Source organism: Falco naumanni, chromosome 4 (genome assembly GCF_017639655.2).
Source record: "Falco naumanni isolate bFalNau1 chromosome 4, bFalNau1.pat, whole genome shotgun sequence".
NCBI classification, from domain to species: domain Eukaryota; kingdom Metazoa; phylum Chordata; class Aves; order Falconiformes; family Falconidae; genus Falco; species Falco naumanni.
This window is the reverse complement of record NC_054057.1, coordinates 56,652,120-56,679,916: the sequence shown is the minus strand read 5'-3', so window position 1 is coordinate 56,679,916 and position 27,797 is coordinate 56,652,120. Positions and strand designations below refer to the sequence as shown.

At 39.8% G+C, this 27,797-nt stretch overlaps 1 protein-coding gene across 5 annotated transcripts in view; it reads left to right on the top strand.

Moving 5' to 3' along the window:
- The first annotated feature begins 3,012 nt into the window (after positions 1-3,012).
- The window catches only part of LOC121087643 (sodium channel protein type 5 subunit alpha-like), a 46,868-nt gene continuing 22,083 nt past the window's right edge, over positions 3,013-27,797 (top strand). For 2 of the 5 annotated variants that reach the window (XM_040592914.1, XM_040592918.1), the window contains exons 1-14: positions 3,013-3,157; positions 11,385-11,668; positions 12,675-12,793; positions 14,404-14,511; positions 16,089-16,217; positions 16,972-17,063; positions 18,009-18,230; positions 20,666-20,723; positions 21,385-21,526; positions 22,022-22,219; positions 23,529-23,708; positions 24,289-24,690; positions 25,419-25,548; positions 27,509-27,747. In XM_040592914.1, coding sequence (XP_040448848.1) covers positions 11,414-11,668; positions 12,675-12,793; positions 14,404-14,511; positions 16,089-16,217; positions 16,972-17,063; positions 18,009-18,230; positions 20,666-20,723; positions 21,385-21,526; positions 22,022-22,219; positions 23,529-23,708; positions 24,289-24,690; positions 25,419-25,548; positions 27,509-27,747 — 2,274 coding nt within the window. In that variant the 5' untranslated portion in view covers positions 3,013-3,157; positions 11,385-11,413. Of the gene's footprint in view, positions 3,158-3,951; positions 4,032-10,336; positions 10,397-11,384; positions 11,669-12,674; positions 12,794-14,403; positions 14,512-16,088; positions 16,218-16,971; positions 17,064-18,008; positions 18,231-20,665; positions 20,724-21,384; positions 21,527-22,021; positions 22,220-23,528; positions 23,709-24,288; positions 24,691-25,418; positions 25,549-27,508; positions 27,748-27,797 lie in introns of those variants that run through there. The other 3 variants (XM_040592915.1, XM_040592917.1, XM_040592916.1) reach the window with 3 other exon arrangements.

Below are 27,797 nucleotides of genomic sequence, written 5' to 3'. Positions count from 1 at the left end.
ATGGATGATGTGAGGCACCTCCTTTGCCAAGCAGTCACGGGGTAAAACTCATTGACTGCTACAGTTGATTTGGTTATCTCTTCATCATGGGTCATCAAAGGGCTTGGATAACTCTGTACGCCACCGCCACCGAGGGATGTACCTTGAATGCAACCTGGAGGAGAAAGTGCCCTTTGAAAACACCCTGGGATATTCATAATTACTGAGAGCTAAGCTTATCTCTGATTCAGCCTGGGCCAGAGCTGGCAAGTAACTTGCCCATCTCAAGGTTAGTACAATGACCTGGGAAAGTCAGATATAGACCCGAGATGCCATTCCTGCTTTCTTCACCCATAGATGACTATCGCAGCACAGGCAAAGCTAGCAGGTTGCAACAGGGCTTCACTTTGTCAGGTTCTACTGTCTATGCTGATCCTCCAGACCACATTGCTCCTTGTGTCTGCTACATCAGGGTTTTTCCTCCTCCATCCAGGCTCTCTTCCCCTACTCCTCAGAGCTATTTAACCACCTTGCAGGAACAGCTACAGCTGCACATCATCTGTGCCAATCAACCCACTGTCTTTGTTCACCCTTAGATGACAGAAATTCCTTCTTGCCTCTAGAAACTGCAGGCTATCTTTCCCCCAAAGCAGAGGACGAAGCTAATAGGGACGAAGGCAAGACTAGCCACTGCATCAAGTCTGCTTTTTGTCTATAACTTTGGGTGAAATGCGAGTAAATTAGCACTGGAGATGGATATGAAAGTTATCTATGTAGGTGATGTTAGAGACACTTTATAGTGGCATTCTTAAAAGTGATTATAAGCTTACATCATATTGTTCGCAATGTCATTCAGGCACTGAAAATCCTATTGGACATCCATATATTTCTTTGGGAGGCATAGATATATTTTTAAATCTATATTTATTATTTGTCTGTTCCCTCCACATGAATGCAAGGTGCAGATGTTTATACAAAGGAGGTGAACTTTACCCATCTTCATGGGTAGGTAAGCAAAGCTTCAGACAGCTCAAACTTCATAAAATTAATGGGTTTAAAGCTATGTAAGACAGACAGCTTGCAGGGAACAAGAGATAATATGAACTGAGCTTGTGTCATGAAGTCTGAGATTCGTGTGACTGATCCGACCATGCTACTTACTGTAGGTGATGTATTTAAAAGTGTTTAAAGTGTGATAGTGGTGACCATTGTGAAGTCAGATGGATTAATAAATCTCTTCTCTGTTTTAACCTGCCATGAGGCTTCCTAATTTCATTTGTGAATAGTCCTTCTGATCATTACAGATGTGCTTCTTCCCATGACATGAAACCTTCTGAGCAGTGCCCTGTCCAAAGCATCCAAGACATAATTTAATTTCCTACATCAACACTGTCATTAAATTCAGAGCCCAGTGAACTAAAGATTTTGCCAAAAGATGACAATGTTCCACCAGTGCATTAAAGCTAGAGACCTGGTGTACCATCATGACTCCTTTCCCCCATTTCTTACAGTCCTACATACTTTGAAAGAAGGTAACTTTAAAGATAGAGGGAGATTGGCAATCAGTCAACCCAAATTCCACAGAAAATAAAACAGCATTTGTCTCAGTATATCGCAAGACTATTTTCTTGAAGGTGTCTCTTCTACCTCATCCAAAACTGCTAAGAACAAAATACAGATGGGGTAACCAATTGTTATATTGATCCTGACTGTATTTAGCATAGGGAAGGATCCAGCACCCAGATCTTCTGGGTCTAGACAGTGTTCGTATCTTTAACGCGTTCTCATGCTGCAGAGGTACCATCTCATATTCTATCCAGGGGTCACTTGGCTTTCCTTCCTTTGATTCATCCCATTTTACCTAGGTGAAATATTAGATGTCCTGAAAGCAAAGCGTAATTTGAAATGAATGTGTCAGCCTTAGCTTCTCTCTCCAGTGTCTGGTGATTAAATTTTCCTGTTGTGCAGCCAATGCTTAATGCAAAGAAGATGTCTTCCTTCTGCCTTAAAGTTTCCGCCGGCTGGGTAATTCAGAAATACTGCACTCAGGAGCCTTTGGATCAGACTGTAAGCAAGGTCATGCTCTGTCCCTAAACAAAACCACACGGAGAAACGGGTACAGTCAGTAAAAGGAATCTTGGTTCTCCTGCAGGAGTGGCAGGAACCTCCAAAGTTGCACAGGTCCCTCCTCAGAGGGGAGGACTCTCGTTTTACTTCCCTGTTATTGAAGAATAAGAAAATTTAGGTTTACGGACAGAAGTTTACTGTGCCTTTTAGCTTCAGGGCCAGAGGATGAGCCCTGTCCCTCTTTTCTAGCAGAGCAGGCATAGCCGCAAAGATAGTCTCTCTCCTGTCCTACCCAACAGCGGCTTCAGCCGTGGAGCAGTTGCAGGTTCCAGCAGTGAGTGAACTCTTCCAGGTTCCTCACCTGCTCCTTGCATATATCATCATCTGTATATAATTAATCTGAATCATAAAGATGCGCTGGCATTTAATTTATATATATGTGTGTATATACATACACACATATACGTACAAGTATACGCAGACAGATACAGAGAGGTAACAGTCATCAGTTTTCCTGCCTTCTACCCAGCTTCAGTCATAGTCTTTCAGTTTAATTTATAGATTCAGCATCGCACATTTTCTGACTTTACTAAAGCAGAGCACTGAAGTGGAAATATTCAAATAAAATATAAAGGCCAATGTCTTTTATAAAAATACTGTCACCGTACAGACAGCTCTCACTGTGAGGCTGACAGACACATTTCCCCCACCTTTCCTGTCTACTTTGCTCTGCTTCATTCCCGATTTTCTGTGAGACACTCAGAAATCCAGAGATGGAACAATACCTTAAAGAAATACTCAGCTCAGAGCCTCCCCAGCTTTGCTTACTGAGGTTACAGCCTTTCCCGTGAGACCTTGTATAATCACATCAGTTACTCTGATGGCTAAATAGACGCCTCCCTCCGCACCCCCCATGTACAAATAACACAGTTCCTGAAGGAAGAGTATTGCCAGAGTGGCGAGGGATTGCTGAAAGGGGTCATAGGGATGGTAAAGGCAGTGAGGAGCTTTTTCCAACTATTACTTGGAAGATAACTGGGCTGAGATATGTTTGTCTTGCATAGAAAGAAGTGACTCCTTGAACCTTCCTTTGAGCAGGATGGAAAATAATGTAAGTCCTGTGGTTTGCTGCACTTTCTCTTCTTAGAAAAAAGGTGGTTTGTGGTAGGGTCTCCTGCAGGATTCAGTGACCTTTTATTTGCCTGAAGGATTTTAAAGGACCTGAGCAGAAACTTTTTTTTTCTGGGTGAGTGGCGTGTAAAAGAAAATGAAAGTGGGGAGGAGTGAGTATTTATTCTCTCCTGTGCAATATGCTTGCACAGGGGTTTCCCCTATGTTTCTGACTTGTTATTTTGCTGAGATGAGTTAACTAGGGTCAAAAATAACACATAGAAGAGTGAGTAGGTATATAAGGAAGGTTTTCTTCTATGCATAAAAGTGGCAGAGATATATTTTATATACAAATCTCAGATTCTTTAGTTATAATACTTATTTCAAAGTAAAGAGAAAAATTTCAATAACATTAAGTTTTGTAACATTAGTCTCTCTTACATAGGTTTATGCTTAGTAACATTGTTCTGATACTAACATTTATTTTTTGAGACTTAAGAAGAATGGATCTTATTTTAAATGAATGTGGTTTTTGTTTAAAAAGGCTTAATTGAATTTGTTTTAATTCTGGAATATGCTGGGCTGTGTTTGCTGAATGCTTTTATCGAGATAAACTGGAGCAGATAAACTAATACATGAATATTGATGGGGAAGCAAATTAACAAATTATGCAATCAGAAGAACATACAATTTGCTGTTAGGTGGTGAATGCACAATAGAAAAGAAGGCAGTCTTTTAAAACTCACAGAAATGGTCTGTTTGCTTTGATGAAGCCGAAGATATTAAACATTTCAGGTTTGCATTTGAAGCAGCTGCAAAAGCTTTTATCTGCTCGGAGTGGTTTATGTGTGTTCAGTTCACCACAGAGACAACAGGTAAGCCTCTTGAGAAATGATTTTAAGTGGAATAGAGCTGTACAATATAGGAAAGTGCTTTATTAGGTTGATAGGGATGATAAACTTGTGGACGTAACCAGTACAGAGACCTCAGAGAACCAGGTGCTCTGGAGGTTCATCCCATGGTACCAGTACTGTTCCTTTGTCATCTTTCATAAGTTTTGATTTTTTGTTGTACTACATCTTGATTTTCTTTCTAATTATTTGACTTAACCTGAGGCTATTTTCCATACCAATGGAGAAAAGTTCTTTGAAATTTGGATTTCTTTCTGTAGGATGAGAAGGGCAAATCATAAAGTTAATCATGAAAAGTGAGGAGCCTAATAATGACACGAGGTGTGCAAGTGGGTTGTTCAGAACTGGCTTCTGTTTAGATACATTTTAATTTATTTAGAAAAATGTTTCTGTGTAGAAAAATGTGGCAAACAAAAGACCATGTAATTTGAAAATTTTGTACAACTTGTGGAATCCCTGAACTTCTGGCAATCAAAATTTAAATTGTATATTCAAGAGGGGTTTGTTTTGCAAACTGATGTGAAAAGTTTTCTCACTCTTTTATTAACAGGAGGGGTGTTTTTTTCCAGATTTTATTTCATGGACCACTTCTGTTATGATCTTGGGGAGAAACATTTCTTTTATATTGTATCTGAAGTTTTGTCCTCTAAAGCATATATTCAGCTGCTAAAAGACCTTTCTGTATCAAAATGTACATGATGAAACCAATCTTCAGAACTACAAAACAGCAAATCTGTGATACTTTCAGTGCATTTAGTATTTTCTGTTAATGGTATCAGTCCAAAATCCGATCTCTGTATTTCACTGACTTTCTATAGCTTTTGCTAGTTGCAATCAAGTCATATTAATATGAGCTAAAAGTTTATAGAACCATTAATCACATTAACCACATTTGAAACACTGCTCGCATGTGACAAGAAAAAAATCTGATGTATCAGCAGTATGGCCTTTAGAGCCCTAAATCTGAATTGCAAAAAAAACAAGTTACCATTTATTAATGTCACATGAATACAGTTGCAGCAACTCTTACATAGGTGCCCTTAGCCTCTGGCTGGCTGCAGGCAGTGAGAGCTTCGTTCTCATTCCTTCAGGCTGAAGACAGTTCAGATCCCCACTGTTTGCTGCAAAGCTTGAATATCCATAAACTCCACAGGCGGTTCAGTACAGCATTATAGAAAATATGTGGTTAAAAATCACAACTTGCCCCTCTCCTGGCTGCTGAATGTAACCTGCAGCACATGCTCCTTCCTTCCACGGCCGTCCCTTTGGCAGGACCCAGCCTGCCAAGCTCGGTGAAATGAATGAATTTCCCTTTCTCCTCCTTTTCCTCCTCCTCTTCCTTTCTTCATGGGGTTGAAGAATGAGGAACTCACGCTGTCCAGCCCTGCTTCTTAAATCTGTCCCCAGACCAGCCGATATTTCATGGTATGGCACTTCAAAATTGAGATATGTTCCATTTCACTTGGGCTTTCTAAGCACACATAATATTCAGGTTAGGAGAGGGCTGAGTCTCTTCTCTTTGCTTTGTAAAACTGCACACCTGAGCTTTAATACCCTGTCATCTGTGCCCAGAAACCGGTCAATCTTCTCAGTAACAGCATGGGAAGGACATTATTATCTTAGTCTCTATGCAGTTGTCACCATATAAGACCACAGTGTGGAGGATCAATGGACCTGGCTCTCAGCACACTTCAGTCACAGGCACGTGCTGTTTGGTGAGCATATTGCTTCCCTGTACTGCAGCTCCAGCCATGCCGTGCATGGTCCTGGGCTGTGGGGTTTCCTGGGGTCTTCTCCACACCCTGGGTTCCTCAGAGGTTGGAGAGATGGTCTGGCATCCTGGTGTTGAGTCATGGTGTTTCCCACCCGTCTTTCATTGTCTTCTGCCCCCACTGTCCTTTGTTATGGGCATGGGTAGGGGATGCCTCGCTGATGTACTCACTTCAAACTGTGCTGTCATTGTCCCGTTTACTGTTGGCCTTCACAACCTTATTCTGGCCACTTCTGAACACTTTTGCACTCCTTGACGACGAGCAGTTTGCTTTCCATGGTTTGGCTACTTCCCTGGGCACATCAAAGCTACCAGTTAAAGTTCATGGGCTTATGCTAATAACTATGCTGATTATACCTAACTCACCCTAACTCCTACAGCCATGCACTAGCCTATGGTCATTAAAAGCTTTTCAGCTCTTTTCTCTCAGATTCATGTGGTGCCACAGAGTATCTTAACTTCCTCAGTGCTTGCAACTGGCCATATGACAACTTGTCAATTGACTTGCTCAAGCACTTACCGAAAGTGATCTCTGCACAGATTTAAATTATTTATGATAGCAAAGTAGCTGAAAATTAGTCCACCCTTACCATGGAAAAGAAAATGTGACTTAACACTTCACTAATTGCTAAGAAGTCTTGTCCTGTAAGTACTCATCAAGAAAGGAATGTAATATAAGGCAAGCCTAGAATTTTTATGTGTTCACGGTCTGTTGGTGACTAATGATGTTTGCCCGGTCCTACCACTGACTATGGAATAACTAATCTCTGGAAGTTCAGCACCTGTCCATCAGTTGGGGCAGCAAAAAGAGAAAGTCAAATGGGTGCACAGTTCACTTTATCTCATCTCATTTGAGATATCTCAGATCATCAACTGAAGTCAGCTGGCACCCTGAGATGTGATTCGTTTCATTCTGAAAGAGTGTCTCAGCAGGCAGTTGGAGAACTGGTGGAGATGGAGCTGTCTAACTCAGATGTCCGCAGTGTGGTGAGATGAATCCCACCAAAAGGGGCTTCTGGATGAATGCTAACAAGCTTTATCATGTCTTTTTAAATCATTTTGTGGATATCCACACTGTTTGCTACCTTCATTCCCCAGTGCTGGGAACTGTAAACTGTAAAGCCAGATGAAAAGAGTGGAATTCATCTCATGCTAAGTTTTATAGGCAATGGAAAAAATCAGTTGCATTTTTCAGCACTCTTCATGCATCTTAATCTATATGTTTCCTTAGCATTAGCTGGTCTGTGCCCTCTGTGGTGTTGATTGAAAAGGAGGTATAGGGTAGCTAGATCAGTTGTTGCCATCTTTCATTCGGACATCATGCTGGGAGACTCAGGGACTGGAGCTCTTGGCCAGGTTGTCTGGAGAAGGTAAAAAAATTCTGGGGTTGCACCTGGAATATTCAAAGGATGGTGCCACATCTCAGTTCAGGTAAGGTGTAATGTTCTAAATTTTATTTCTATTTTTATTTCTTTTCTGTTATTATAGTGGTGCTTGGTGGGAAGATAAGAGGCAAGGGACATAAACTGAAAGAACAAGGAGTCCAAATGGATTGAGACAGTCAAGTATTGGAACATATTGCTCAGAGAAGTTGTGCAGTCTCTGTCCTTGGAGATTTGCCTGGATAAAGCCCCGACCTTATGACTGACCCGACCCATATTGAGGAGCAGGTTAAACTAGAGACGTCCTGAGTTCCCTTCCAACCTGAATTATTCTATGATTAAAAAATTGCATATGTTAATATAAAAAAGATATTATCATACATGTTTTAACGACCATTAAGACAATGTCACTTTGGTTTGATTAAATCATCTGTCTCAAAATATAGAAAAGTTTTTAAGGAAAGAATAGACCAGTTCTACAGAAGCTTTGAACTGCTGTTAACTCAGTCATTCCTTATTCAGTGCTAGAAAAATTCATCTTACCTGCTGGCAATTTAGTTATAGAAAGATGCAACACACCCACAGTAACTTTGGGTGGTGCAGTTGGCATGGCTTTCCAAGATCCATATTGCTGTTCTTGGCTCCTGAAAGAGTTACTGGAGATACAAACAGCTGGATCAGTCCGGAGTCCCTAATTTTGCTTCTCCAGGCACTGGATGTTATCACTGTGTAAGATGCAAAAGTCTACAAAATCAACTGCACTGAAGACAATAAAAAAAATTTAGTTGTTCAAATAGGACAAAGCTTTTCAAACACCATCTTCAAGTAACTGTTCTTCCAGTTACTTAAAAGAGAATTTCTGTGTATATTATTAAAGCATTTTTGATCCAAAGGGACAGTCCTAACAGACAAGAATTGCAATCGTCCAAGCTAAAGAAAAAAAAAAAGTAATAAGGTAATTCTGGCCAGTCTGATTACTAGTTACCTTGGTCGTGCTGATCACAGTAATTGTCAACTATTACTTTAGTTGACTTTTCAAATAAAAACTAAACAGTTGAATTGTCAACTATTACTTTAGTTTTCACCTCTTTCCGTAATAGATCATGAACCCAGGAAATCAAATAATGGAGAACAACTTTTATTCATTAAGTGAGGATTGAATTGGGATGATTAGAATAGCAAGAAAAGGAAAGAAGACATCTTTGACAATAAGCTTGTTTCCTAGTTTTTCAAAATGAATATTCCTAAGGAGGAAAACACGTTTGGAAGAAATCAGCCTCGCTTCAGAAAGCTATCTAGCTAGACATTTTGGGTTTTGAGAAATAATTCATAGGAAATACCTTTGACAGCTAAAAGAACAAATCATAACTTTTTTTTTTTTGTTTTATTATTAGTATTTTTCAGTCATGTTGATTTCATTAAGCATTCTCTGCTCTTCAGTCAAAGGAAAACTTTTCATTTTAAAGAGACATTAAATGTCACACTATTTTGTAGGTATTTCAAGTCTTAAGAAAAGGCTAGAATGGTACTTTGCTGCATCTGTGACATCAAGGGCAAAAAGGACTTTGCATTAACACTTTTTACTTCTTTTAGTCAAATTGCTAAGTCTATCCCCGGTCATATAAAAACCTAAATACATCTCAGCTGTACTTTGTATGTTATCTTCCCTGAGACTATAAGTAACAGAAATTATTTTAGGAATATTTTTAAGATGCTTGAATAAATCAGGAATATTTTTTCTGCATTACTCCATTTTTAATAATAATTAGATCTTATTCAGGACTAGGCTGAGTAGCTCAGAAATGCCAGTGAATGGAAACTGTAGTTTAGCCCTGTGCTCCATGGCTTGCAGCTGCTGTCAATGGAAATTTTGCTACTGACTTGTGAGACAGCAAGCACAAGACTTTATTTCCTTAATGTTTTTCTTAATGTATTTGTTAATGTTTGTTCACCTGTGGAGAAATTTATAAAACCACCAGGAAAGATTCTCCTGCCTGGTCTCCAGCTCTGCTGGCGACACGCAGATTCTCCATGCCCTCATGCTGCCTTCCTTTTCCCCATCCTTGGCTTTAGCTGGCAACATCTTATCTTCCTAGGTGTTGATCAGCCTTCTAATAGTCTTCAGGAAGAATAGTGTAACCAAAGTTTCTTTTCTGGGATTTGAAAGATGATTTAATGTAAGATGAGAAAAAACCACAAAGAAATTTGCAACAAACCCAGAATTTTAATGGTGAAATTTTGAGACCAGGTAGACTTTTATGGAAGTGCTGTGTGGAGGGATGGGTATGTCTGGATGATTTGGCACAAAGTAGAATAAAGTAATTATTGTATTCCCTCCGTGCATTGCGCAGAAATTGTGTCATTTCATGCATCATTCACAGCTCTCATTACTGATACCACAACATTTAAATTACCCTGAGCATCAACAAAACAAACGCCACTCTGGCTAGCTGAAGACCTGAAAACTTGCGAGTAATGTTATAGTTTTCATGTTTGCTACGATACTATGTACAGCTTCCAGACTCTTAGCTTGATCTTGAAAAGCATAAAATAATGAGTATTCTTGCCTGAATGTCCTATTTCTCTTCCAGAAATGTTGCTATTTCGTGCTGGAAGCAAAGGTTAATTTTCACATTTATAATTTTGTGTGCTTATTTAATGGGAGAGGGGCCCGCAGACTGCAAAAATGAAAAGATTTCACTGCAGTTAGTTTGTCACTGGCCTCCAGTTGTTCTTACAACGATGGTTTCCTACAGTTCAGGAAAGTGAGGAAAAGCTGAAATCATGTTTTCTGGGGAGAAATGAAATGGTGTTGCATGGCAGGGGAAGATACAGGGAGTCAGCACACAAGTGGTAAAACTATTTTCAGCAAAACAAAGCCTCTTGATTCAGACTTTGTGTTTTCCTGGGATGTTGCATATTGTACCTGGAAAGGAAAAGTGCAAGAACAGGTCACTTGGCAGTTGTTCAGCAAGGACAGCTTAAACTTTCCAAGATTAATTGCTGACTGCTAGTTACGAAGTCAGCTTTGAAGGACACACTGAAGTGGTGATGAAAGTTTCTGGGTGGAAAGACCTAGATGAGTGCCTCTAATGTGATCTTCTTCCATGCAGACCCAGCAGTGATCCATCCTGGGTAAAGTCCTCGAACAGATGGGATCATTTCACAGTTTGCAGGTGGGACTGCACTGGCTCAGTAGCTCTGTGAATCTGTGATGAATGATCAGTGTCTTCCTAGAGGTCATAACCAAAGACAATATTTTAGAGAAATCTCCTTATAGAGCTTTTGAGTGAGTTTAGCACAAGGGTGCAGGTCTGGATCATCTTACTCTGTGTATCCTTCTCATTTTTTTCACTGTCAACATACATGCATTTCATGGGCTTGCTTTGAAGCCTTTCACAGTGCTAAAGTAGAAGATTGAAAGAAGGATGAATTCACTGCACTGCCAAAGTATGGACTCAGGTAGCATTTAGTTGAATGGATCGTATCCAAGACCTGACCAAAATTCTCTATTAAATAATGCAAAGTATTTTGCTAGTATGTCACTTTTGTTCTTCGGAAAATTGGGCATAAAACATAAACTTTGTGCTTGACAGTTGTCAGATCAAGCATTTCTGTCCAACATGTCGGTCAGTACAGACTCTGTGGGTCACAAACCTCCTGACGCCTGGATGCTGCTTGTTCCTGTGCTGACACCACCAGGATGGGTTAACCGTCTGAGCAGCTACATCTTCATTAGTTAATTTAATACTTGGTCCTTCTGTTGCAGACACAGCTTCCACACATTTGATATTGTTCTGGTTTGATGGGCTTTACTGTCCCATTTCCAAACACTGGGTTAAACTAGTACCTTAGTTTTTACCTGAACAACAGCTCAAGAGCATTTAAGGTAACAGGTATATTAAATGAGGTGATCTAAGGAGACTTTTAAGTATATAAAGGTCTGCCCAAAACCTATCAGATACACATAATTTTAGAAAAATTCTGAACAGGCATCTCACTGGAAAAGGTATTGACCCTATCTTTTTTTTTTTTCTTTTTAGAAGCTGATGGTTCAGAGAGTTTGTGTTATTAGCCATGCATGGGCAATGGGTTTAATGTTCATAACTTACCTGTTATGGAGCTACTGTGCTTCCTTTCTACTTATTTCTATTATTTGGACAGAATTAGTGACAGGAAGAGAAGAATGAAAAATGGCTGAGTTCTTACTACCTGGTACGAACAACTTCCGTAAGTTCACTAAAGAATCCTTGGCTGCTATCAAAAAGAGAATCGCTGCCAAGAGGAATAGTCGAAGCGTTACTATAGACCAGAAACCTGAGGAGAAACCACGCCCTCAACTTGACCTAAAAGCTTTCCAGAAGTTACCAGCTCTTTATGGGAGTCCTCCTTCAGAGCTCATTGGGGAACCACTGGAGGATCTTGACCCATACTACAAAGATCGTAAGGTTAGAACCAACCAAGATGCTTGGATTTTAATTTGTTTTATTGTGTTCCTAAGAAGAGTTTATGTGGATGATCCATCAAACAATTTTGCTTATATCCCTTTGGAAAAACTATCATCCTTTTCTAGGTTATAATAATGCCTGCAGTTGGCACAGCTGAATGACATGCTGTAATCTTCTTAAAGAAAGCTTAATTTTGAATTATAGGAATTAAATTAAATGAACTTGATTAACATTTGAATCAGAATGGAAGCAGAAGAAACTGGATAAAGGAAGAGAAAGCAGTTTTGAGTCAGATCTACAAGAAATGATAGTAAAATTGTAGACTTTCTTAAATTCCATAGTTTGAAGCGATGTGGTCCTCTCCATCTCAATGCTTATGCTCCACTTAGATGTGCAATAAATTATCACCTAAGTGTTAAAATTATTTTAAAACATTTGCTGATGAATCCTTAAAACCTACTTAGTCAAGCTCCATATTCTAGTCATAAAGTACTGAAGAATATGATTTTCAATAAAGAACAGAGAAATGGGAACAAATCCCTGGAATTTATGCTTATTGCATGAGAAACGGCTAATACTTTGAACTAAATTGTACAGTCTTAGAGCTACAGGATGACTATCAACAGCAGCAAATAATGATAAAGGCTGCAATTCTTCGCTCCACCTCTGTATGCCTTGGCTCAATGAGAGGCACAATTTATTTTAAGAGAGCAGCCATAAGCAAGATTAGTTGTATGCACAACTGTTTGCAAGTCCTAAGGTTTACAAAAGAAGTTCATGCTGAGGACTTCTTTTGCAGGTTGACAGTTAATGGGCATTAACTCTTTCATCAGGTTATGATGAAAGGATAGCAAAGTATTGCAAAAAAGTCTTCCCGTTTAAAGAAATTACTAAAGTTCAAATCAAGCTCTTGCTCATCACTGATACAACAGGATATAGTACAAAAACATGATCTGTGTTCGACTTCCTGAAAAACTTACTTCATGTTTCTTTCTTATTTTTAAAGACTTTCATGGTGCTAAACAAACAGAAAACAATCTTCAGATTTACTGCTACACGTGCCTTATGGATCCTCAGTCCTTTCCATCCAATCCGAAGAGCAGCGATTAAAATTTTAGTACATTCATATCCTTTTGTTGGCTTCATTAGCTCTTTTTGGTTACAAAACCCTAAGTAATCCTGTGCTTTTGTATTTTAGAGCATTGAATGAATCTAACCTTTTCCTCACTCCAGATTACTTGTAGTTATGAATTACCTTAGAAATTATTATTGTCTAGGTGCTCTTGTGCTACTTTTAGAAATAAATAGATTTGTGTTGTATTGAAGCCCGATATTCTACAGGTTTGTGTTTCGAGAATGATCTCTGGTGTTGGTTTAGTGATGTCTCACAAACAAGTATCTCATGCTGAAACCTTTCTTGGTGAAAAGACTAATAAGATCACTGTTCTGTTTCTCATCTGCTGTTTACCCAAACTATAGGAATTAAATTCAGCTCATGTGCCAAAGCCAATCAACCATTGGCCAAGTTTAAAGAAAAAAAGGCTGAGGTAGGCAGGCACACATATGAAAATATGTAGAAAGAAAAATTATGCAAACTTGCTTCTTTAAGGAACTAGATTAAAAAATATATATCTTCGGTATATGAAAGTGAAAATTTCCAAGCATGCTGTTGCCGGGAGTGCCTTTGGAATAGAAAGGCAATGTAAATCCCCCCTCATATCTCAATATTAGTGGATGGGAATCACTGGTGTATTGCTCCAGTTTGGCACTGGGGAACGAGGCCAGAACAGTAACGCTGTTGCTCAGGGCTGAATCAGGCCCAATGTAGTGTCTGCTCTATCCCCTGTGGATTTTAGGATTCCAGCCATCTCCTGGTGCTGGGTTATCTGCAATGGTTCCAAAGTTGCCATTGTAGCAGGGTACAGGCATCCCTGGGAGTGGTACCCCTCATCTGGGGCTTTCCCTGGGCAGCAGGTTGTCTGGTGTTGGCATTTCAACACTAGTGGTCCAGCTGCTGGGTTTGTGAGAGTTTGACCATGTCTAGAGCTAAAGCCAGGAGATTTTTTATGGTGATGGAGAGGATGGATGATGGAAAGGTTAGATGTCTTTCCCATGCACATCTACCTTATGGATTGCCAGAACGTGTGGTATGGCCCAAGGCATGAGATTCTGCTCCAGATCCGGGCACTTAAGCTTAGGTGTCTACGTATGAGTTAGGTGCCCAGGTTCCTGCTCACACCCTATAGTCAACAGGTCCCAGAGAGCAGCTGGGCAGCCCCAAGAGTTGGCTAAACATGGGCATCTAGAGACCTTGGAGACACCTGCAAGAATCCTGGCAGACTTCACGCCGTTCCTTCAGCAGAGCACAGTTCTGCCCATTTAGAGTCAAGTCCAGGCTTCACCTGTGTGACCTTGGGCAACTTTTAAACTTTTATGCTACAAAGTGCAACTAAAAATGCATCCTTCCTTCAGCTCTTTGAGTGGTTGAGGATGCTTTTACCAAGTTTGCAATGCTTAGAGCAGCAGATCTCTAGCCCGTACAGAAGTCCAGATGGCATGAATAACAATGGTAGTGTGTTGTTATCTGCTGTGACTCAAAATCAGCGAACACATGTGCATGCTGTTCTTACATGTGCTTTAAAATCAAAACCAGTTACTACGTCTATGGCTGATAGAATATTTAGTTACATTTCTGAATCAATGTCATATTCTTTGCCTTCACTCCTGTGACTTACATTATTCACTTTGTTTATCATGTGCACTATTATAACTAATTGTGCATTCATGGCTGTGACTGAGTCCTCTAAGGCTTCTCAGTCTCCTACATGGAACAAGTATATTGAGTAAGTATCTGTGGGTATGCATGTTTTTTAATTCTGTAGTTATATTGAATTATTGAGACTTGCTACCTTTACTCAAAATAGTTTATGGGAGTTTTAGAGGGAAAGTTGCTTGTATTGGGACTTCATTTTTATTTGCTTTGGGGGAGTATTTTTGTCTTTAAACTCAATCTCTACAATAACTGTGGTGTTATAGGAGACAGTAAGTGCAGATTAAGTAGTTTGGCTGTTGTACTACCTTCCTGTCTGTCCTACTGCTCCAGTTTGCTATCCCACTTTCTGAAGTTACTCAGTAATTATTTGCTCTTTTTCCAGACACATTTCCCATTCTTACTGATGCTGATGAAGCACATCAAGAGTTGCTGTCTTTGAAAATTCTTTTTAATAATACTGAAATGCTGAGTTTTGCTCTAATGAAACATTCTGTCAGAAGCTCCTGGCCTGCAGGATGCTGTTAGAATGTAAAGCTCTTATCTTCAGCGCTGCCAACACTTGCAATGTTATATCACAATAAATCCATGCCTTTGTAGTCACACTTAAGCCGGATAATCCCATGGTTTTATTTTTTTAAAAAGGAATATTTCAGCTCTTACTTTTTCAGTTTGGCATAAATATGTTAGAATACGAGCTCTGATAATTCTAACACCTAATGCAAAGGAAAAGATTCCAAAATACTTATTTTTAAATACAGGTCTAAAATTGTTTCTGGCTATCTCATGTTACATGACAGTGAAACAGCTGGGAATGGCAAATCCTCATGCAAGCAGGAACAAGACTTGTACATGGTATTAATATACACGTCTCCAGAAGATGCTCAGATACTTCCCTACCTATGAGAGCATTAAAGGTTAGATAAGAGTTGTGTCTGCCATTGGCATCAAGACTACCATTGAAGTGCATTGCAACAGTAACTTCAGAACACTTCTTTCCAAACGAAAAGGGAAGCACTACATCCATATAAATTCTCACTGCATTTGCTGACTACCAAATGAATGCCTTTTGAATTCTGTAGGGAGATCGCTGCCTTGTTGAAATGATAAGTGCACTCAGTAAGTCCAGAAGAGCTTTTACTGATAATTTTCCATTAATAAGAATAATTGCCATATTAAATTGAAAATCCCGTACTCTTGTATTTCTCTAAGTGTTTTAAACATCCTGCACAGAAATGGATGCTGCGTGCCCAAAGTAATACACAACACGTCACACGTTCACTTGGCCACTTGAAACCAGAGGAAGATACTAGTTTTGATCTTTGTTTTAGCAAGTAGCTAGGAGGTCTGTGTTTCTTAAATTACAGGGATGTACATGAAAGAGTTTGAAAAAGAATTGCTGAAGGCCAAAAACCCACATCACTGGCATGCATGTTAATAGCTGGGTCCAGACTGCTGTCAACTACTGTCTCAAACTCCATGTGAGTCAGGTACTGATGGAACACGTGGAAACTACCAGCAGTCTGCCCGGTGCTTCTCTGCAGCATTGGCTTGGTTTGCTGGCCCAGACAGTAAATAGTCTGCCTGTGTCTCATCTGTTAATTGCTAATACTGCTGTTTTCCTCTCTGGCACTTTTCTCCCTTCCTTAGATTTACTTTCACTGGCATTTACACTTTTGAATCATTGATAAAAATATTGGCCAGAGGGTTCTGTCTAAATGAATTCACTTTCCTTCGAGATCCCTGGAACTGGTTGGATTTCAGTGTTATCGTTATGGCGTAAGTGGGAACATATAAAATATGGATTACCTGCGCTCGCGCTCTGTATTTGAAGTTCTTGCTGTGGTGCAAAAAGCTGTCTGCAGTACAACCTGTGGGTCCTAACCGCATCTGAAATGACCTAGGGCATTGACTCCTTCTTTTGTTACTCACTGTGTAACAGTGGTTTAGTCTTCCCAGAAGGGAATGGAGTTGTGCAGGGCAAGATGTAGTCAGCGGTGAGTGCATGGGAACGGATGCATTGCAAGCAGTGAAAAGGAATAGCTGGGCTGTCAAGCATGGGCATACTGATCCCGTGAATGAAAGTGTGAGTCTGGAAATAAAGCGATGTGTAGAGGCACCAGGACAGTGGATTAAATTTGGGATCTTTTTCTCAAAAAAATGACAGTTTGAGCTTCATTTTGCAGTAATTAGAAAGCTTTTATGCTGGTTAAGAGCAGCTACAGAAGGGAGATCGTACCAGTTCAGCCAATATTTCAGCCTGAAATGCATAATTTTGAGTCTTTGTTTATATTTTAAATGCATATTTTAAGATGCTGACACCAAAGCAGCTGTGCACAAGCCAAGAGCTACCTCATAAGGAAACTCTAATAATCAAGAAATGTGTTTCTATTTTTTAAGTCTTCAGACAAATCCTTGATATGTAGTTCATTAATACTTACAATATGCTCAGACAATTAAAAATGACCACTGTAAAATAATTGCCCGGTTTACACTGTTCAACCACTTGACGTATCATGCCCTGACTTTACAGGTACGTGGGAGCGTTTAGTAAGTTGGGAAGCATGTCAGTCCTTCGGACTTTCAGGGTTCTGAGAGCTTTAAAAACCATTTCAGTAGTCCCAGGTAAGAAATCCTATTTGCTGAATATTTTCTGCTACTCACAACTGACTCTTTGCTCTGATCAAAATGTTGGCTTTTGCCTTTTCTTTTTTTCCTTTTTATTTTTCTGTGTCTTTCACTGATTGCAGGCACAGCAATCTGTGTGGACTCAAAGAGTGTCTCAGTTCAATTGGCCGAGCCAGAATAAATCAAGTGTTAGAAACAATGTTGTATTTAATTTATTTTCATTATGCTTATAAAGATTTTGTTAACACTTTAAAATGTCAGTTCTACAAAATGCTCTTATAGCTGGTCTATGTGTTATGGTTCAACGTAAACATCTCTGGTGACTGAATGGACCTAACTATTAATTATCTTCAATCACCTCTGAGAAAACAGTTTCCTTTTCACTTTTCCCTTAAAGTCAGTGGATTCTTTCTTATGATGAAATATAAATTAAGAACCAATGGGTTGCCTCCCTCTTCTCTTTCTGACCTTTTTGATAGTATTCGTAATTGTTTCCAGTTTATTCACAGATTACCAGTGTTGAAAATTTCATTTGAATTATGCATATTACTTTTTTATTGGATAAGAAAATCTAGACTATCTCTGGTTCCTGATCCTCGCTTAAATAATTCACAGGGATTAAAGGAACATCTGGAAATTGTAGGGTCAATCAAATGAGGAAAAATAATATTTTGCTCATATTAATCGCTCTCTCATACAAACTATACATGCATCACGAGTGTATTTGCCACATGTTATCCAGCAATGTTGGCACTTCGGTTATTACAGATTGTTTAACTGTAATCGAGTATGACATATGAATCTCAGCATCATAAGTGTATTTGCCACATATTATCCAGTACTTGTGGCACTTTGATTATTACACATTGTTTAATCTAATCAAGTGTAATATATGAATCTCAGTTTTTCATCCTGTTTTCCCTTTGTATATTGTCTCCCTAGGACTCAAGATCATTGTAGGGGCACTTATCCAGTCTGTTAAGAAACTTGCCAATGTGATGATCCTGACTGTTTTCTGCCTGAGTGTCTTTGCCCTCATAGGCCTCCAGCTTTTTAAGGGCAATCTAAGAAATAAGTGTGTTACAAACTCTACAGAGCACAATATAATACCATATCTCCTTAACAAAACATGGGAATCCTATGAAGCATTTTCTAACGATACAGGTAATTTTTCACCTTAATTCATTTTTAGGTGATAGTATAGACACCTATGCCTGCATGTATAACCACTGCTGTAAATGATATTGATGTTTTGATGATTAATATTTTGAGGAGTTGCTACCTGATAATAGCCTTCAGATTGCCAGAGCAGCTTGCAGACATCCAGGAATGCACCCCTTCCCTTCACTATAGGAAATAGCACTCCCAAATTTTCCAGTAACATCCAGCTCTGTTTCCCAGAATGATATGACAGTAACTGAAATCCACATTAGCTCATTCTCTGCTGTAATTCCCCAAGTTCACCTTTTACTACATGCTGAAGAGTCCTTACATATTCGTTTTACTGCCCAGTGAATTACTCTTCCAAACATCTTCACTTTGCTGCCCAGTGAACTGCTCTCTGGCTTGAAACAAAGGAATTTGTTTAGAAGTCAAAGTTACTTTCTTCTTCATATCATATGTATCTTATTTTATGTCTTATATAAGATATATACAATATACATCTTTCATGTATATGTCTTGACTGAGGCTGATGATGGAAGCATAGAGCAGAGATCTGAAAATGCACCAAAGCATTGTCAGAGAAACAGCAATTATAAGATGCAATTCAGGAAGGAAAAGCCTTGTGCTAAAGGAGAAGCATCAATATACATGAAAAAATACACTCAAATGTCTGCGCCAGGAAAAAACCCCAAGCTTCATCGCTGAAGACAATCCCCAGCAGCGAGCTCAGACACAGCAGCGGTTATATAGGGAGAAAAGCATTCTCCAAGGGGAAGTGCTGAAATACATAAAAATGCCACACAGGGTTGCTGTTCATATACACTCTGCGTGGAAGATTTGTGCAGACAGGATTCCTTCATTGACTTCATGTTACAGGGGAAGAAAGTCCTTGTATAAAATATTTTTGAAGAAAAAAGTTTTGCAAGAAACTCTTGTACCTACAGAAAACCCCACACATAAGAACAAAGTCATTTATGTATACAGAATGTTGTAAAAATCATAATTGAAAGCAAACTTCAAGGGAAACCAGGCAGTGACTAGAACACTACACAAGAGACCATGGATGTGATAAACTTTGGCTAAAAATAATGATTTTCTGTGCTGAAGAAACAGGAAACAAAAATCTACTTCTTTTTTTTTTTTTTTTTAAATGAAGAAAATTACAGCTGTATAAAGGCAATGGCCTGGAGAAAGCAGGGCTCAAGAAACTGAAAGTCTATGTTGCTTCACAAGCTTTCTCTTGTTCACATCTTATGCCATACATCTTGTGTGCAGGGTGATTTGCAATGATGGTAGAAGGAATAGGAGGGCCCAGACAGGTTTAATGAAAGCCAGATGAGTTTCCTACAGGATTTAGGACTTATAGCACTGTAATTCCACTTTCCTATTAAATGATCTTTTGGTATACCTTTTTATGGGCTGTTTTGGTCCTGATTTTGTGGGAAGTTCCCACCTCCAACATGGAGAACTGTATGTTATTATGACTCTCTAAATCTCAGTCACTGAACCTTCTTGCAAAGACTTTTTGTCAGCTGGCAGTAGCAGAGCTGAACAAAATTTGGGTGGAAAGTAGCCCAGATAGTGACTCATTCCTTTCTGGTGTATTTATGTGGCATGATACAGCTGATACTAAAGATTCCCGTTGGCTCTGAATCGTGCTGACACACCTGATGAGCACAGCTGAGGTTTGAGAAGCACCAGGAAGACATGAAACCTCCTTTGGAATAATAAACCCAAATCTTCATGGGGCTAATTAGGCATTAGCACTAAAGCTGTTACTTTCCGTCTTTGGCATCAAAGTAACTAATGCCAAGAGAATTAGGGGAAGAGGTCAAAAAGGGCACAGCTCCAACATCCTAGTGGAGAAACCTGTATTTCTCAGCTAAGCAGGGTTAGGACCTGCCATTTGGCTCAGCAGAGCAGTGCCACACCACGGTGTATACCCACACAGCCAAATACTCGATCTCCCTCCTCAAAACGGGGTGGGTTTTTTTATTGCTCATTGGAAACAGAGCTGGTCTATGCTACCCTAAAAGATATTTGTAAGCTGTCCTGGAGAGGGTTAATTGCTACAGGCCAAAACTGTGCTGAAGTTTGTGTTAGAGATTACCAAACCTGTAGGGACTGTGCTTGAGCCTGTGCCCTCCAGCTCTTCATTTCCTTTATACAGATATGGCCAAAGTGATAATGTTTTTAAAAATTCTGTTTTAAGGAGTGCCTTCAGTCTCAAACATGTGCATACACACATGCATGTTTACAGAAGAGGACAGGGTGTCTTGCAATCTGGTGCAGCTACTGTGAGCATGGGAAACCTGTCTGTGTGTGTGCACGTACACTTACAGGTCACTGATTACTCATTGCTACTCATATTAAATGATAGAGGATTCAAGCTAGAAAGTGCTTTGTTTTAATTTTTTCCTCCCCCTTTTTTATAGCATACTTTGCTAAGAAAGAGGGCACCTCAGATATTTTGCTATGTGGTTCTGGTGCTGGGTAAGTGCACTTAAGAATATTTCTTCTTTTGAAGTTTCTCTGCGTCAGTGCTTTTAAATTTGCTCGGTTGTACGAGACAAAAGCAGAAATTCCAGGCTTTCCTTGAGTACAGAAACAGGAACACAACAAAATATAGTAAATGGTCAGATAGTTCAATACTTGTAGGGAATGAAGCATGAACCTGCAGCTGGCTTATTCACGTCTAAATTCCTCTGAGCCTTTCCAGAAGAGCTGTCTTTCTCTTCCCCAGAGGTACAGGAGAGAACTGAAAACATAAAAGATCTCAGGTACAGCACAGGACAAACATGCTCCTCTGTGAAGGCTCACGCGTGTTAAACTGGAAAAACAAAAGATGGATTTTGGAGGGTGGATTTGGGCAAGGAGGGAGATGTGGCTGCTTGGGGCAGGGGATGAGGACTGGTGATGAGGGACTTGTCCTGGGTAGGTGGTCTGCTCCAGCCTGTCTTCTTCCTTTGCTGTTGAGTTGTGGGTGCTGCTTTTTTTATCCCACTTTCCGTAGCAAATACTACCTGGAGTAGAAAACTGGTTTGGAATCTAATGAAATTCAGAGCTGCATAATAATCAGAACTCTCACATAAGCTGAAGTTTTCCTTGAAATTTGCACAGTTAAAAGAGCTCCACTTTTTGTTATCACTTCTAGGACCTGCCCTCCAAACTATACATGCTTGAAAATTGGGCCAAATCCTGATTACGGTTTCACTAGTTTTGATACGTTTGGCTGGGCTTTTCTTTCCTTGTTCCGCCTGATGACCCAGGACTACTGGGAGCGTCTGTACCAGCAGGTACCAGCTTTCTGCATCGTTCAGAACTGGCCTTCTAGGGAGAGCAATAGCCGAAGCAGAAAAAATGTAGAGAGGACAAGAAACCTCAAATTAAAGCAATAGCTGCAATTCAGCAAGCCTGCATCCTCCCTTCTCCCATCCCACATTTCCTAGGATGACTCCTAGGAAAGGGATGCTGAAGTGCAACAGACCTGCCACTCTGCTGGTTTAGGGACTTAAAAAAAAATATGAAAAGGGTCCTGTATTGTACCTCAAAAATATAACGATGCCTAATCAGTCATCCTCATGGGATATACGATCAGTGATTCACAGATGATAGTATAGGAAGAGGGAGAAAGACAGGGAAGAAGGGTGAAGGAAGGTACATTTCCCTTTAAGCTTCCTAAAGCATTGTGTCTAGGAATCTGAATGCTTCTAAAGAATTTCAGAGACACATTGAAAGCCTGTTTGGTATTTTTTATGGTGATTTTTATCTGTGGGGTGTGTTGCTTACAGACCCTCAGAGCTTCTGGGAAGGTGTATATATTCTTCTTCATGCTGGTCATCTTTCTGGGCTCATTTTATCTAGTCAACTTGATTTTGGCTGTAGTAACAATGGCATATGAAGACCAGAACAAGGCCACCATTGCTGAAACGGAGGCAAAGGAAAGGAAATTTCGGGAAGCCATGGAATTATTACAGAAGGAGCAGGAGGTATGTAAATTATTTTCTTGAAAGCATTAGTCTCAGTGTTCTGTCGCCTGTCACATAAGAAAGACCATCACTCCTTGTGTGCAGCTATATATAGGAGAATCATAGAATCACAGAAGCATTTAGGTTGGAGAAGACCTTTGAGATCAAGTCAAACCATTAACCCAGGACTGCCAAGTCCATCACTAAACATGTTGCTAAACACTGCATCTATGTGGCTTTTAAACACCTCCATGGATGGTTATTCCATCACCTCCCTGGGCAGCCTGTGCCAATGCTTGACCACCCTTTCAGTGAAGACATTTTTCCAAATATCTAATGCAGACCTCCCCTGCCATAACCTGAGGCTGTTTCCTCTTGTCCTGTCACTTCTTTTCTGGGAGAAGAGACCAACCCCCACCTGCCTACAACCTCCTTTCAGTTAGTTGTAGAGTAATCGTAGTAGTCACTCACAGGAACAGGAGAAAGTGGCAACTTGATTCCCAGTGATTCCTAGAGCTACAGCACAAATTCCTTGTTTGGTTGTGTATTGTTCCTGTGAAACAATGACTTTTGTTGTGGATAATGAGCATTAAAGGCTTCTGTTACTGTAAGAAAAATAGTGTTTTAAAATCTGGAAAATGTAAAATTCCATCAGCTAGCAGCTTCCAAAAGAGAATGTAGTTGTTTTTTTTAATTATTATTATTTTTTCTTCTATTTTATCATTGCAGGCTGCTGACCAGAGAAATATGCAGTAATTCTGGTGATCAACTGCATTAATATCTGAGCCAAAACATATCGTAGTTCAGCTAAAAGTCTCTTGTTAATTTAAATGGCTTAGAAGCTTCTGGAACAAAATACTCCTGTGTTTTGAAAACATTGTCCTAAATTCAGTGCAGGACGGAAAGTCAGCCACAGTGTAAATACATTCCCAAGGATGCCCAATGAAAAAAAGAGAATTTTAATACTGTTTGAGCATTTATTTGGGGAAAAAGATATATCCTACAGCATTATTTTCAAACTGAGTATTTTTATAGTAAGCAAATCTGCCGTTTGGAGGAAAAGGAGTTATAATGTGATTATTTTTCCCCTGGCAGGCCCAATACATGCGATCATGTAACATACTGCAAATAGAAAATTGTTCGGTGCTCCATATGTTGGGGAAATTCTCTCCTCTTTCTTTTAGTGTTATCACACATTGGAAGATTTTTAATGAGTCTTGTGAAACAGAAATTGTTAAGAGGAAATAACACAGAGCACAGAAGTGTTTTCTTTCTGCTTATATTCGAAGTACCAGCAAAAACAGAGTCCATGCCTTTGTTTTAATTTCAGTCATTGGCTATTAAAGGAATTGATATCCTGTCGGTTAGCTCCTTTGGAGCCTCTTCTCTGTCTACCAAAGAAATGAAAGAAAGAAGCAACAGGAAAAAGAGAAATAAGTCCTTGGGGATAGAAGACGATGAAGAAGAAGAAGTCCCCAAGTCACAGCCCACAGACAGTCAACGAAAGTTGGTAATCTATTGTCTGAATCTGAAATCCTTACAGCTTTTCCAATTTTAATACTAAAATAATTTGCTTGAAAGCACACACCAAATCCTATTACAAACACTGATCACTCTCAAGTCTTTAAAATAAACAACCTTTTAAGATGAGGAAGAATTATATGTAAAAATTAATTTGAAAAGGAAATATTATAAACAAAGGATGGAAGGAAAGTTTTAACAGTTAAACTACATTTTCTGTGACACTGAGAAATAGAAGAAAGTGAATTACTATCAGATTTAACTATTTACGCCTGATGCTCTGTTAAAAATGTCTTACTTAAAATATAAATATATATATCATACATACATATATATAAAATATATATAAAGCTTAGCACAAAACCAGCTGCTACAGCTGCTAGGATTTTATTATCTGCCTTTTAAAATCTAGGTGTAAACCTTCCTGAAAAATCTAAATCAAGTAAGAGTTTTGGACTTGAGGTGTTCGATAGGAGATGTTACAAAACTCCATAAACAGTCATTGCTTCCTAAAATTTTCTCTACCATATTATACCATTCTCTCTTTATTCCTTTTCCTGGGATTTTAGTCTTTCCGTGACCTGGTGTACAGTCCCAACGCAAATCAGGCGAAATGCAGACCTAGCCATGGGAGCGTGTTCAATTTCCAAATACCTGCTTTAGAAGTTGATTCCAGAATGGATTTGGGTGATGAGGAAACCCACAGTGCTGGGGAACACGAAGCCCAGTGTCGGTCACTGCCAGTCACGCAGATGGGAAGACGCTCCAGCATGCAAAGTCAACTGAGCCACGGCTCGCACCCCGCTACCCCCAGCTGCCTGCAGAGCGGCAAGTGGGCTAACACGGAGGACTGCAATGGGGTGATTGCGGTGATGGGAGGAGGGAGCAGCAGGGTGCACAGTCTAGAGCCCGTGTCTTCTGAAGGAGTAATGCTACCACCTGTAATGGAAGACCCAGGAAAGGGGGATCTGGTAAGGAAGATATTTTTTTAAATACATACTTCTTCATGGTTTCTCTGTAAGTGGCAGGTTCTTCTTAAGAGTTTCAGTGTAGTGGCAAACAGTGGTGTGAAATGAAGTATAGTGAGGTGGGGAGTTCATAAGTTGTCACTAGAGAGTGTTTTTTAATACTCTGATGAGTTCCTGAAAGCTAGACTTCAGCATTCCTGTTATAAACCCTATTTTTCTGCTTTTCATGAGTTTTACTAGCATAGTTTTGAAGGCTCCTAGTGTTGGAATTAGAAATTACCAGAGAGCCTTTTTATCCTACACCCTGGTCCAAGGAGGATATTTTGAGCAGTACCTGCCATTTCTTTCTCCTTCGCAGCACCTTTAGCATCAGGCAGAGCCTTTGCCTGTAAGTTCCCCAAATGGGTAGAGATGCTTTTCTGCCAGTTTATCCCTCACCTCTCCCCTTTTCCATTAGTCTCTGGAATATTTCCTAGGCTTATTTCCCCTCGCACACTTATTTCCAAGGTTTGTGCTTGCCCTGTTGCCGTTATGCGCTTGCAGGATCCATTTACCGCAACATTATTGCTGAAGAGTAGGACCCTCATTCTCAGCATCTATTACATCTTGTAAAAAGGTACATTTATTTGGCTGCGTGTCATTGTTCCTATTAACTTTCGCAGTTACCCATCATCACATCCTACTTCATTTTATTCCCGTGGTATCTCCCTAATCATGTTTACTTCTTTAAGCAGCCAGCTGTAAATGATGAGAGCGGCATGATGCATTTGCCTCCTCATCTGTCAGTAGAGTACTTTAACGAGGCACTTCAGAGACAAAGGGCAGCAAGTGCAGTCAGCATCATTACCAGTGTCTTGGAGGGTAAGTGGTTCCTCATTATGTTTATTTCAGTCCTGAGGTAATGCTACCATGAAAGACCAAAATGTTAATACATTTCTTAAAAGTTAACAGAGGTTTGTAGGTGTGTAGCTAGGATTTCATTGTTAATGTGGCTCTTTCTTAAAAAAAAAAAAAAAAAAAAAAAAAAAAGTCTTATCACATGGTCTTTAGGCACTGAAATGCATTCTTTGCCTATTGTAAGATCTTGTTTTGTAGGGAGCTGGTGGAAGGCATCTCTCTAGCAGCTGAGGTGCAGGACTGGGATGCTGTTTTCTCATCCTGACCCTGTGGCTTGAGATATGTCACTGGCAGAGGCATAGGCATGCAGAATCCAGCAACAAGATCACACAAGCAAAGCCAGTTGTGACAATTCCTAGTCTCCGAGTACTTAACCTCACTATTTTATTCCTTTAATTTACCTTTCCATGTGAATTTTTTTAGAGGGTGTTTTATTGCTGACAGTTATTTTGATAACTGATAGTTTTGTTGCAGATCTTGCTGAAGAATTTCTGCCTAAGTTGTTCAGGATGAGGAAAGCCTGTTTTGTTTTGTCCCTGTTGAAGAGCTTTACCACCAGTTCTTGGGCCACAAGTATGGGATTTAGCATCAGGGTACCATTGTGGCAGGGAGGTCCCTTTTCTCAAATATATATATTAAAAAAAATAATAAAAATTCTTGGGTGGATCACAATTGCAACACATTGAGTGGAGCCTCACTTTGCGGTGTAATTCACCTAAGACCTGAGTTGGTTGCACATCTTCAGCTGTGAACTGGGATGGAACAGGACTCATAGCTGTAAGTGGCTGTGGATTAACCTGAGAACAGGCATCGGAATGGGGAGCAGAAGGGGTATTTGCTGGGACCTGAGCACCAGTTCTGCTGGATCCACGCTGGATACGTAAAAAAGCAGCAATTTGATCTAAAAGAACCGAAGACAAGAGCTAAACCTGGAGTGGAGTGGAACAGAGGTGATCCCACTGGAATAAGTAGTGTAGGTTGGAATCTGAGGCTTGAGCCTGGAGGAGGAGAAATGAAAACTAAACAATGGGAAGAAATAAGAACAGGTCCAACTATGAAAAGGATGTGAGTCAAATCCAGCTCATTTATCTCTGAAAATATCTCAGGTCCTGAAAACTAGATTACTAATGATTCCTACTGTGCTTGTATTTAGCTGTAAGTAAGGTCCAGTTTGCCAATTAATTTGCACAGGATTTCAGCAGGATCAAGAGTATTTTGGAGGACTCATTAATACCGATGTTGAAGAACGAGAAGCTATAAAATTTATATTTGACCAAAAGAATGTAAATGACAAAAAGCCAGAACAGCTTCTATCCCATGTTTTACTTACAGAAAACGGAGAGGTGTGGCAACTTGCAGCAGCTGGGAAACGATAGGCATGGCCTTTCCTAGGGCCACATTTCAGGCACCTGAAATTGGATTTGCCTCACCTACAATCAGAATTCCCGTGGCTGTCATTGACCCTCTAGGCTCTCTTGAGACTCACAGGAGACAACAAAGATGTTGGGTGTGATGCAGCCAGTGTCCCAGACATCTCCATAAGGATAAGGTGAAAAGCACCTTAGATGTTATATTGGCCTACAAGAGCGTGAGAAGCTGCGGCGTGGCCTCTGTATTATAAATATCTGCATTTAGTTAGGTGACTGTAGTACACGGCTGGGTCTAGGGGAAATAAAACCTGATCCAAAGGCTTTTGAAGTAAATTCACATTAATGTGTTTTGAATCCAGTTTTCTCTGAATTTTGTCTTTGTGTCTATTAGCTGATGTAGGGACTCCGTGAATGGTAGAAAGTGCAGGGAAGCCTTGGGGCTTTGTGTGAGATGTTTCCATTTTCTTTGGTCTTTTGAATACCTGAAGTTGTTATTTCACCTTCTTGCTCAGTGATAACCATCTAATTATAGTGGGATTTTCTTTTGCGTTTAGAACTTGAAGAATCTCAGCGGAGATGTCCACCATGCCTGAATGATTTTGCTTTAAAGTATCTAATTTGGGACTGTTGTCCGCTTTGGTTGAGAATCAAGAAAAAAGTGGCTGCTTTCATAAAGGATCCTTTTATTGATCTCACTATCACTGTTTGCATTGTGATGAACACTTTGTTCATGGCGCTGGAGCACAACAATATGTCAGATAATTTTAAATCGATGCTTAATGTAGGCAACTTGGTAAGCAAATTCTCAGCTATGTGACATTTTATACCAAGAATTGATTGATG